The sequence below is a fragment of the Arachis ipaensis genome, chromosome B3 (assembly GCF_059453495.1).
Source record: "Arachis ipaensis isolate K30076 ecotype BB chromosome B3, ASM5945349v1, whole genome shotgun sequence".
NCBI lineage: Eukaryota > Viridiplantae > Streptophyta > Magnoliopsida > Fabales > Fabaceae > Arachis > Arachis ipaensis.
Genome location: NC_142438.1, coordinates 120,049,904 through 120,062,933, shown reverse-complemented (window position 1 = coordinate 120,062,933; position 13,030 = coordinate 120,049,904). Strand labels below are relative to the sequence as shown.

Sequence of the window (13,030 nt, the reverse complement as noted above, 5' to 3'; positions counted from 1 at the left end):
TGCTGTCTCGGGACACGGTTTTTATCGCACTAGGGTTTCACCCTTCTTGTTCTGGTGATCTCTCTCTCTCATCCCGTCGAGATTCCCTGATGATTTTGACAAACTTGGAGAGTTTTTTGCCTCTGATAACCTGCTCAATGGCATCTTTGAGGTCGAAACAATCCTGGTCCTATGCCCGTACCCTCCGTGGTAGTCGCAGTATAGGGCTTTGTTTCCTCCCATATGTTCTTTTAGCTGTCAAGGTTTTAGAAGGAAACCCCTCTCTGCGATCTGTTGGTATACTTCCATGATCGGGGCGAGTAGGGGGTGTAGTTTGTGAATTTTTTCACCCGCGGTTGTCGGTTGTGGGCGGGGGGTCTAAATTGTTCTTTGCTTGGTTCTTTGGGTGGAGGGTTGGTTTGGGGTGCTGTGTTGTCGTGGTGCCAATTATTGGATGCCACGACTTGGCTTACCTCTTTCTCATTTATGTATTCCCTCGCCAAAATTTGAATTTCGTGCAACGACCAGACGGGCTTTGTCGTGTGGTGCTTTTGGAAGTCCTCATTCATTAGGCCATTGTCAAGCACAAGCTAGTCATCGAGTTCGTCAATCCGTCGATGGTTAGGCACTCATCGTTAAATCTGTCTAAGTGCTTCCTAATGGACTCATCAGGGTGTTCTGTGACGACTAGGAGGCTAATCGGGTGCTTCGCTTTGGCTATTCTTGTGGTGAACTGTGCCAGGAACATCCGAGAGATGTTGTTGAAGCATGAAATCTAGCCGTTCAGGAGCGCGTTGAACCACTTGATGGCCAGAATGGCTAGAGTTACCGAAAAAGCTCGGCATCAAACGGCGTCAACTGCGCTTTCCAGGTTCATCCTGTCCTCAAAGGCCGCTATGTGCTCCTCGGGGTCTTTGGTGCCGTTGTATTTCATGTCGGTCAGTTTATCGAGCCCATTTGGCAGTCTTACTCTCAGTAATTTCTCGGTGAATAGGGTTGCCCCCATCACCACGCACTCATGTCGCTGTCGCTTGGAATCTCTCTGGTGTCTTTCTCCGTGATCCTCTTGGTCGGATTCTCGAGATCGGCTGCGATTTTTGCGTTTCTTGTGATGCCGATCTGGGGTTCTTGTTGGGTGCTCCCTCCTGAAGGTAGTCCTGGAGATTGCTTCCCCGTGTGTTCTGGTTGGTAGCGCTTGTTAGTGGCGACTTTACCTTCCAGAGTTTGAACTAAATGGCGAAACTCTTGGATTATGCGATTTGTGTCTTCTCCTAGGCCTCCGAACAGTCTGCTTCCATTAGATCGGCGATCCTCATAGATGTCTTCTATGTTGTAGACCACGTTAGCCACTCTCTCGTGGATGGGGGATTGCCGTGGTTTTGGGGTTCGGGTTGATCTGGCTGGTGATGAGAGTTGGGTTCTGCTGGGTTTTTGTTAGGTTGCTCCTCATGGATATCTTCCATGCTATCGGGATCTCGATGATCCTCACAGACTGTGGTGCCAATGTACAAGATTGTACCCAGAGATGCAGAATGTAGCTTGGTCAGTTGAAGATGGATTGGTTCTGTTGGTCCGACAAGATGACGGGGCTGAATTCAGGGAGCGTAAGGGTGGTACATATAAAGGTACTCCGATACCCAAGTCAAAAAGCTTGAGAGATAAGAGTTAAGTGTGTAGGATTGAATGATCGTACTTGGAGGAGCAGCTAAGTTCCCTTTTATAAAAGGTGTAAGTTATCTTATCTTGTTTTTGAGAGAGGTTCTCGCTATCCCGGTGTTTAACGAATTTGTTGAGATTTAAGGTTCATTTTGGATGGCCTGGGCTGTTGGGATTCCATGGGATCCGAGGAGTCAGGTCCGTAACAGGATGAATTTTCATGGGTTATCTGTGGGGAGTTTTCGTTCAACGGAAAATTTTTAAAAGAATTAAATGAAAGAATATAAGATAATAAAATAACTTATTGAACTCAAAATCTTAATAATTTATTTAAAATTTTTTAATAATATAAAATTAGATGTCTTTAAATTATTACTTGGACATGAATATCTAGAATTTATATTATCACGTCAAATTCTGCAATTGATTCTTTATATAAATTGCACCATAAAAAATCAACAAGTAATGAAAAATAGAAAATAGATATTGTCCTTATTTTATAGTTTTGTTTGATTTTTATTCCTCTCAAACCGTTAAAGAAAGTAAGCTCACATATTTGACAAATAGCTGTAAAAAAAATTATCTAGTAGTACTAAACTATACTAGATAATAGACTAAATTTACTCTTTACTACGGCAGAAGTAATTAAATAAACATAATTTCAAATAAAATTTGAAAAATTACGCATACAAAATTAACATTCAAATCCATAAAGTATATAGAAATTCAAATGTAAGCAGTATTTTAATTTGCAAATTAACAATTTAACCAACAATTAAAACTTACATTCTTTAACATTATAAAAAAATAGGTATATATTATATTAAGCAAGTTAAAAAGAAGAGTAAACTACTATTTCTACCCATAAAAGTTGAAGACGCTGACATATCTATCCATAGAACATAAAAATTATCATTTGTATCCATAAAAGATTGACTTCGCATGCAAAATTACCCAAATCCTAAATAATTACATAAAATTCCCAAACTACCCCCTTTCTCTTCTCTCACGCACCCACCCTCACTCACTATCTGCAGCACCTAAACCACTACTACCGTAGCATCATCTCCCTTCCTACTCTCTCTCTCTTTCTCTCTCTATCACTCATTTACTCACTCACTCACTTTTTCTCTCTCACCTCTTGAACATCAACATAGCCCAATCACTATTATCTTCAAAATCACAAAAAAGAATAAACTCAGATCAAATTGAAGAATAGAACATGCACATATTCAAAATAAAATCCTAATTTCTTAGAACCTTCAACAAAAATTGACAATTTACAAAAATTGACAATTTACAAAAATTGACAATTTCTCAGATTTCATATCACCATTTTCGTTGCAAATAACACAGAACACTAATTTAATTTTGGCGATAGTGGGAGGAGATGACGAAGACGCGTCGCTAGGAGGAGAAGAGAGCAGTGATGCTAAGAGAAGGAGAAGACGAAGATACGACATTTGAAAAAGGAAGGAACTCAACGCTGAAGAAGTTGGGGTTGCAGAAAATAGAGGACTCAAAATTGCTACTTTCTGAAGCCAGGAACCTCCTGAAGAAGAAGAAGAAGAAGAGGAGGAGGGGAGGAGAAGATGGAGCTCGCGATAACAAAAAGAGGAACCACCATTAATGCACAGAAAAGAGAAAAAAACGACACAGAAGAGAGAAATATCAATAGGGAAAGAAGAGAAAGGAGAAAAGCGCGAAGAGGGGAGAGAGAAAGAGAGAAAGGACGATTGAAGAAGATGGAAGAGAAGGAAGAGAGAGAGAGAGAGTGGAAAGGGGATGGTGTTGCAGCAGTTTGAGGAAAGAGGATGAGACTCACTAAGGATAATTTAAAAATTTTATGTAATTATTTATGATTTGGGTAATTTTGCTTGTGAAATCAATCTTTTATGGGTACAAATGGTAATTTAAATTTTTTATGGATAAACATGTCAGCGTTTTCAACTTTTATAGGTAGAAATGGTAGTTTACTCTAAAAAAAAAAAAAGAAAGTGGAGGCACTGCAAAAAAAGAGAATGTGTATTAAAAGATTAGAGGTGTTAAAAAAAATGAGTGACAAAAATTAGGAAGAATTAATTAAATTATAAAAATATTTTAGATATTTTAAATTTTAATTGAAATTCCAATAAAATAAAATTCTAAATCAGATTTATTTAGATTGGAATTAATTTTGAAAAAAAATAATAAAATTGAGTAGAATTTATCTAAATTAATTTTGTTAATTTTGTTTCCAACACTAAAATTTAATTCGATTCCCAAAATTTTTTCAAACACTTTATAAGATATTAAATTAATAGATTTCTCATTTTATTAATTTTTTATTTTTTTTATATAGGATTAATTTTTTATACTATACACACTGACTACTTAATAGATCCTTCCGTATTTCAAAGAAAAATTTGGCCGCTTATTCCATAATTATTAAATGGAAAGTTTTTTTCTTATACAAAAAATGCTCATGTTAGTCAATATTAATTATTTTTTTAATTTTAAAAATTTTATTTCTTTTAAAAATTTTAAAATTTATAATTTAAAATTTATAAACAAAAATTTGACATTTAAAATTTAAAATAAATAAAATAATTTTAAAAAATAACTAAGACAAAAAAAATTATTCTCTAATATTACTCTAAACAAAGTTTTTAGAAAGAGATAAATTTAGAAGATATTTGTAAATCTATATATTTTTTTCTATTTCACAAACTACAAGTGTTACGTAGGTAACCTAAGATAGGTGAATTGGACTTGAAGGATTAACCCAAGCGTCAGTGGAAGGTGGTTTCCGACTTGTTCCTGCAAAGATATTGCGATGCCTAAGTTAGCAAAGGGGTAAACAGGCTTAGAGAGTATTGGAGTTTAGAGATACTTGAGGAGTGTTAGAGTATATATAATGGTGATCCAATAACCACCGTTTGAGTAGTTCCACTTCTGAAGGTGGATAACCGTCCCTTTATCTTAAGGTTGTTAGGATATGGCTCCTGAAAGTGGGTTGAGAGATTTTAGAGACAGTTACTTATTTGAATAAGTGTTATCTGCCAGTTTATATCAAACTTGATCTCTTTAGAGAGGAGTCTATGTTGAGCCCGACTTCTTTAAAAGAGGTCGAGTGGATAGTAAAGATCTATCTTTAAACTGAATTTTTTTTGACTTATTTAAACCTAGACTATGGTGTTGGATTAGGATATAAACAAGTAATATTATTTGTAAATTATAATAATGTGATGGTAATACGAATCATTGAAGCACGTCAAACAAATAAAAAATAATTTAAAAATAGAAGAAAAAATAATATTATTCACACATATTGTATTATGGTATATTATACAGTATTATAGATCTGCAGATTTACTGTCTACAAACGCTAGTTGCGTTTTATACTAAATAAAAAGAAAATTCTCTGCAATAACGCAACCTAAGAGGGTTGTATGGACGAAACATGTCCATTCTTTTACTAGGACTATGCAAAACAAAACCTGCGTTTTACAGGTGACGGGACTAGGTGTAACTTATGTTTTGCAAATACACCACCCTTTAACTTGATGCATATGCGACACATGTCACAAATATTAATTACTTTTCTCCTTATTCTCTTTTATATATCCGTTGCTCTCCTTCCATCATCCATCATTTGCATTTTGTAATTGCTAGTCTAGAGAGAGTGAAGAACTAAGTTAAACTTGTTCTTTTATCAGTAAATTTTTTTTATTTTTTTAATTAATTTAAATAAAATAGTTCGTAATTTTATATTAATTACAAAGCATATTATTGAGCATCTGAATTATTTTCAATGTGTAAATTTTTTATTTTTTTTATTATTATATTATATTATTATTATTATTATTATTATTATTATTATTATTATTATTATTAGTAGTAGTAGTAATAATAGTAGTAGTACACGTCTGTTTATTTATTATTATTATTATTTAGTTATATTGTTATTACTGTTTTTTTTTAATCATAGATAGGGAGATTCGAATTCGTAATCTCTTAATTGAGTATGAAAAAATTATACCATTTGAGATATAACTCATTGGCATATTGTTATTACTGTTAATTAATATTAAAAATACTAGTATTATTGTTGTTGTTGTTGTTGTTGTTGTTGTTGTTGCTTTTAATCACACTGCTGAGTCTGGTAAAAAATTTTTTAATCATCGAAAATTTTTGTGATGGACTTTTGTTTTGCTAATCAAACCTTGCGATAACTTACAATATAGTTGAATCTTGATTGAAGTTTTGCAATAATAAATTTTATCTTTATCGATGGGTCTGCTTCAATTAACGACCTGATAACATCTACAATTGTGTCTGAGTCCAACTTGGCATGATCTTGTGAAATCATCCCTATGGTGCACGTGTATTTGCTATTGTATCTCCTGATCTCCCAACAACCTTTCTCTCGAGTCAAACTAGCTCGGATAAGCCAATTGTATCCTGTGCCATACTCCTTGCATTTTGCGTAGAATGTCTGCGGCTCCGACTCATACACATTGTAATCAACTCCTCTAGCGATAGTGTAGCTTTCGATTGCATAGATCACCGACTCTCTAGAACCAAATTTCATTTCAATACTAAACTCACCATCTTCCACCACACCATTGCCTTCACTTATCAAATGCGAACCTCCGTTAGTCAGTCAAAGATAAACGAAGAAACAGTAGTGCTGATCCTTCACTTATCATTGCACTGCCGGATTGCATGCCTCATCTTTGTCATCATTTTCGCCATCAATTTCGTAGTTGGCTTCGAATTCGTCTTCACTATCATTGTTATCTTCATCCCAATCTATATCCCCGAGTTCATCCATATTCACTTTCTCGCCAATTACATCCAGTCCCAAATGTTGTTCAAATTCAACATACAACTTTATCATCGGCACTTGAAATCTTATTTGTTGATTAATACAGAACATCTGCTGCATGCATGCGTCCGTCAGTGATGGACATTATTTGAAATTGGATTAGCCTACCAAATACTTGTACATGATTCCTGTATAGAATATTGTTCATCCTATTTGAAATGTGACTTTAATTTGTATGTTCTCATAAAAACCATTTCACAACTCTATAAAACTAATGATGCATGGAATAACAAAAAAAAAAAAAGACATTCACAAATAAATGTCACTACTCCATCGCTCGTATTTGGTATGATCTCGCCGTTATAATTCACTCGCAAATTTGTAATACATTTCATAGTCTCAATCTCATATCACCCAAAATTTTTTAGGTTGCTTATTGTGAAGGAAAAAAAACACAAGTACGGTTGAATTTTATAATGACAATGATATTTATAGACAAGACTCTTAAATTAAAATATTTTATTTAAACAAAATATAGTCTACGTTTTATAAAAATACAACTTGCATTTTGTAGGTTTTATTTTTAAAAAATTTCAAAAATACAAAACGCAACCTGTATTTTGTGTTGTTTGAAACAGAAAAAAAAACAAAATAAAAAATGCAACTTACATTTTGCAGGTTTGAAAATAAAAAAATTTAAAACAAAACGTAACCTGTATTTTATGTTGTTCAAAAATAAAAAAAAATAAAAATACAAATTACATATTGCATATTGCATTTTGTATTGATATTATAATCGTATAAATACTTTAGGGTAAAAAATAAAAATAAGCCAAGGGAGAAAATAATTTACGTGAATAAGCCAAAGAAAATTGTTTCATGAATCCACCAATGCACGTTTATATGTAATTCGAACCAGTTTGGTTCGAACTCCATTTTTACATAATTCGAACCAGCTTGGTTCAAATTATACACAAACACACATAATTCGAACCAGCTTGGTTCGAATTATGTAGAAACACACGCACACACATAATTCGAACCAGCTTGGTTCGAATTACACACAAACACACACACTAATTCGAACTAGCTTGGTTCGAATTACACACAGTAATTCATTGTATAATTCGAATTATGCTGTTAAAAAATTAATAATTTATTAAAAAAATTTATTAAAAAAATTAATAATTTAAAAATTAAAAAATATATATTTTTATTTCATACGTTAAAAAAAAGCTAACAAAATATTTAATTACGAGACTTCTTTAAGATATTAATGAGCTATCAATTCGAATTCCATACAATACTTTTCTATCCATTTTTAATAGTTCATGAATATTTTTTAATAATTTTTTTAAATTATACTACAAAAAATATTTTATCCTATGCAAAACAATTTAAAAAAAATAGCTTAAAAAATGTTAAGAGTTCTATAAAAATTTGTAATGTTATAATAACTTAGGTAAATACATGCATGTACTCAAATTTTAAATAAAATACTCTACATAGTTAATAATAATTTAGAAATGAAAGAAAATATTTTATTCCATACAAAATAATTAAAAAATATATTTTATTCTATACAAAATAATTTTAAAAAATGGCTTAAAAGATGTTATGAGTACTATAAAAGTTTGTAATATTCTAGTGATTTAGGTAAATACATGATAAAAATATTTTTTCTTTAATTTCTAAATTATTAGTGACTATGTGGAGTATTTCTTTAATGTCTTAAGTCATTAGGACATTACAAATTTTTATAGTACTTCTAACATCTTTTAAGCCATTTTTTAAATTATTTTGCATAGAATAAAATATTTTTTTATGGTATAATTTAAATAAATTTATTAAAAAATATTCATAATAATTTTTTAATAAAATTATTTAAATTATATGGTGAGATATTACATGATTCGAATTACGCATAGGGAAGTTTGAATTACTCTGATTCAAATTATATGGTGAGCAATTCGAATTCTATACAATACTCTTCTGCCAATTCTTGATAGCTCATGCATATTTTTTAATAAATTTATTTAAATTATACCACAAAAAAATATTTTATTCTATGCAAAATAATTTAAAAAATGACTTAAAAGATGTTAGAAGTACTATAAAAATTTGTAATGTCCTAATGACTTAGGACATTAAAGAAATACTCCACATAGTCACTAATAATTTAGAAATTAAAGAAAAAATATTTTTATCATGTATTTACCTAAATCACTAGAATATTACAAACTTTTATAGTACTCATAACATCTTTTAAGCCATTTTTTAAAATTATTTTGTATAGAATAAAATATATTTTTTAATTATTTTGTATGGAATAAAATATTTTCTTTCATTTCTAAATTATTATTGACTATGTAGAATATTTTATTTAAAATTTGAGTACATGCATGTATTTACCTAAGTTATTATAACATTACAAATTTTTATAGTACTCCTAACATTTTTAAGCCATTTTTTTAAAATTATTTTGCATAGGATAAAATATTTTTTGTAGTATAATTTAAAAAAATTTATTAAAAAATATTCATGAACTATTAAAAATGGACAGAAAAGTATTGTATGGAATTCGAATTGATAGCTCATTAATATTTTGAAGAAGTCTCGTAATTAAATATTTTGTTAACTTTTTTTTAACGTATGAAATAAAAATATATATTTTTTAATTTTTAAATTATTAATTTTTTTAATAAATTTTTTTAATAAATTATTAATTTTTTAACAGTATAATTCGAATTATACCATGAATTACTGTGTGTAATTCGAACCAAGCTAGTTCGAATTAGTGTGTGTTTGTGTGTAATTCGAACCAAGTTGGTTCCAATTATGTGTGTGCGTGTGTTTCTACATAATTCGAACCAAGCTGGTTCGAATTATGTGTGTGCATGTGTTTGTGTATAATTCGAACCAAGCTGGTTCGAATTATGTAGAAATAGAGTTCAAACTAAGCTGATTCGAATTACACATAAACGTGCATTGGTAGATTCATGAAGCAGTTTTCATTTTGGCTTATTCACGTAAATTATTTTCTCCCTGGCTTATTTCTGTTTTTTGCCCAATACTTTATAAATATTCATTTTATTGTATAACTAATATTTTTTCATACGGTAAAAAATAAACTGAAATAAAAGTCACTTGAAGGAGGGGAAGAGAGAGAGACAGAAAATTCAAGAAATTCTGTTTTTATAGAAAACAATTGGCAATTGGCAATCATGTGAGAAAAAAAGAAAAAAGAAGAGAATTGAATGAGTTGATTAGATTAGACCAGTCAAAAGTACTGTATGTATGTGCATGGGAATGGCTTACCTAAACTGCTTATAGAGATTGAAGCATTTTGGTGTCACATCCTTCACTCTCTCTTCATATATATATATATATATATACCTCTGCCCCCTCTTCCCAGTTTTGTTATCATCATCATCAATTCTCACTGCTACACCTGCCTTCCTCTGAGTCTGACCACCACCACCACCATCCCCCTATCATTTTCTTTATATTACTCCTCTCTTCCCTTCAAATGGAAGCTTTTTCTACTTTTCCTTCTTCTTCTTACCATAATCACTACCCAATTCTTCTTGACTCGTCATCGCTCTTCATCCCCAATAACACTACTACTACCCCTCCTCCAATAAAGCTTTATTCTTCTCTTCATCATGATCATCATATGATCAACACTACTGCTGATACTACTAGTCCCCATTATCCTCTTATTCCACCACCTAATCACCAACTCTTTCAACTTCATAATACTACTACTAATAATAGTAATCAGCAGGAAACATCTTCTTTGGATACTAGCTCTGTTGATCAAAGCTCCAAGGTTGTTGCTGCTACCACCATAAGTTACAACAGTAGTGCTGATCCTTCTCCTCCTTTTCTCTCACATAACCACAGCCCTGAGTCCTCTGTGGTTGAAAACGGTGACCAAGTCACTCAGAACACTCCTCCTCCTATTAACATGGCGGACAACAAGCGGAAAACTACCTCTAACTCCTCTTCCTTCAACAACAATAAGGTCAATAGTCTTGGCTCTCAAACTTTATTTATATAATATGTTATTCTTTAGTTGTTTTCACTTTTCAATAGTTTCATTATTTAGTTCCTAGACTTTATATATAATGTTAACAATTTCATCATATTATATTATAGGAGTTGTCAGCAGGGAGAGAAGGGAGAAGTAGCAAGAAACAAAGGAAGAGTAATAATGGTGGGAGTGGGGTGAAGAAGGGAGAGGAGAAGGAAAAAGAAGAGGCTCCAACAGCAACAGCAACAGGGTATATCCACGTTAGAGCAAGAAGGGGCCAAGCAACTGATAGCCACAGCCTTGCTGAAAGGGTACTATACCATATTATTAGCAATTAATTAATTAATGATGCTCTTCTTTTATATGGGTCCCCACCTTATGGTTAGGTACTCTGATTAATTCTCTAAATAAAATGACCAAAATGTTCATCATTGCAGGTGAGAAGGGAGAAGATAAGTGAGAGGATGAAGATGTTGCAACGACTTGTGCCAGGCTGTGATAAGGTGTGTGCCATGATCATCATTTTCCACTATCTAATTGTGTTGGTATTAATGAATTGTGATCTTTGGTTGAGAGCTGAGACACAGTAGTTACATGTTTCTATCAGTATCACCTCTTTTCTGACATGTCACTAACCTCATCATATGATTTGGTTCATACTTAGGTAACCGGAAAGGCCCTTGTGTTGGACGAGATCATCAATTATGTTCAGTCCCTACAAAATCAAGTAGAGGTATGTAGTGGTACCGCTAATAATAATAATATACACTCAAGTCAATCATATAATATATATATATATATATATATATTTTTTAATTTGAAGCTAGCTAGCTAACTAACTATATAACAATATAAATATATGCAGTTCTTGTCAATGAAGCTTGCTTCAGTCAGCCCCTTCTTCTTTGACTTTGCAATGGACCTAGATAATGATAACAATAATGGTCACTTGGTTAGACCACTGGATCAGGTATATTCATTTTTTTGTTAAATATTATGTTGCATTATTAATTATATACTATTGGATAAGAGGTTGCAATGTGAACTCCACTAAAGTTTGATCAATTATTAGTAAATAATGAGAACTTGTCTCCATGAACCAACAAGTTACATGGGCAAACAAATCTAATTATTTTATAAAACTTTGTTTGTGTAACAGAATGTTCAGAATCAGAAGATAAGCAGCATAGCATCAACACCAGCACTGGCATCAGTACCACAATGCAGCACAAACCAGGTTACACCCTTTGCTGATACAACCACCATGACCACTACCACCGGTACCACCACCTTTCCCGGTGCTAATAATAATAACAGTGACTATCTTTTGGATTATTCATCAACATCACCAGTTTTTCTACAAGGACAGAGGTCATCAAATGTCTTCTCTGAGGTATACATACAAACAAAAAATGACTAAAGAATAATAATTAATTGTATGTTTTTCTTGCTTTCTAAGTTGTGACAGAAACATCATTTTCAGTATACCGGTGGTCAATTCTGGGAAGTAGAAGAAGACCAACGACAAAAGCAGCTTCTTCATCCATATGGACTTGGCAGCAACTTAGGTTCCTTGAATTAATACAGTATCAAATCCACATAGCTACAAAACATGTTGTAAGTTTTCCCATGTGGCTATACATGTGACATATGTTTATTTCTTTATTTAACTGCTAGTTAGTTAATTAATAAGTTGTGTGCTGATCCTCTTTTATCTTTCAATCTTTTTTGAAGGTATCTTTTATTATTTGTTCTAGTTGGTCAGCACAATGAGTGAACCAGAATCGTGATGCATGAACACTGGAAGACCAAAACTACGCATGGTATCACATTATATCAGAATAGGAATATGTGAAATTGAAGAAAGCTAAGGGGGAATTCGTGGCATCATATATACTATATGGCTGGGTTCTTGGTTCTTGGTTCTTGGTTCCTAGTCCATCAGATTAATGTGAAAAAACTTTATTAGTTTGGAAACATGATGAATAAAGTGAAGCAAAATTAATGGATGGATATGAAGAACCTGTAGTAGGACCCCAAAAGCCAACCAAATAAGACCGTATCTTTTCTCCTAGATCCCTTGTTAGATGGTTTTTGACATAATGTTGCTCTGGTGCACAAATTCCAAGAGCCTCTGTATCAATGTTGTTACTGAAATCAGAGGGGGTGATATTTATGTAATGTATAAAATATTAAAAATGTTATGTATATTTATTGTGGTGGCAGTTATTCTGTTAGTACAGTTAATTTCACCGTTATTTAGAAAAAGGTTGATGGTAACCGGTCATGTTTTGACATGACAGGCCATGCATCTGTGTAAGTAGGGATAGTTATTATGTTCATGAATCTTCCCAGTGTGCCATGCCGACGCGTAAGATTTGGTGAATGCTCCCAATATAACTCTCTACATCTTCTATCAAATGATCTAATAATTTATAATGTTATTTTTATGTAAAAATATTTTTATTAAAAGTATTATTTTTAATTTTTTTTTATAAATTTGAGAACTTTACAATATTATTGATTAAAAGAAATTTTAAGTATTATTA

The 13,030-nt window shown here is 32.1% G+C and overlaps 1 protein-coding gene across 1 annotated transcript; it reads left to right on the top strand.

Annotated features, from left to right (window-relative positions):
* The first annotated feature begins 9,873 nt into the window (after window positions 1-9,873).
* LOC107634593 (uncharacterized) lies at window positions 9,874-12,733 on the top strand. Its single transcript, XM_016338022.3, has 8 exons — window positions 9,874-10,472; window positions 10,607-10,792; window positions 10,919-10,984; window positions 11,146-11,214; window positions 11,347-11,451; window positions 11,641-11,874; window positions 11,965-12,098; window positions 12,216-12,733. Exons 1-7 carry the CDS (start codon window positions 9,975-9,977, stop codon window positions 12,061-12,063), a joined length of 1,257 nt encoding a protein of 418 aa, XP_016193508.2. The 5' UTR covers window positions 9,874-9,974; the 3' UTR covers window positions 12,064-12,098; window positions 12,216-12,733.
* The last annotated feature ends 297 nt before the right edge of the window (window positions 12,734-13,030 follow it).

What these genes read in the sequence shown, in the direction of transcription:
- LOC107634593 (XM_016338022.3), top strand. Translation starts at nt 9,975, where the DNA reads ATGGAAGCTTTTTCTACTTTTCCTTCTTCTTCTTACCATAATCACTAC. An exon ending in GCCACAGCCTTGCTGAAAGG is followed by an intron (nt 10,793 to 10,918) that starts GTACTATACCAT and finishes TCATCATTGCAG; the next exon opens with GTGAGAAGGGAGAAGATAAG. An exon ending in TGGTTAGACCACTGGATCAG is followed by an intron (nt 11,452 to 11,640) that starts GTATATTCATTT and finishes TTTGTGTAACAG; the next exon opens with AATGTTCAGAATCAGAAGAT.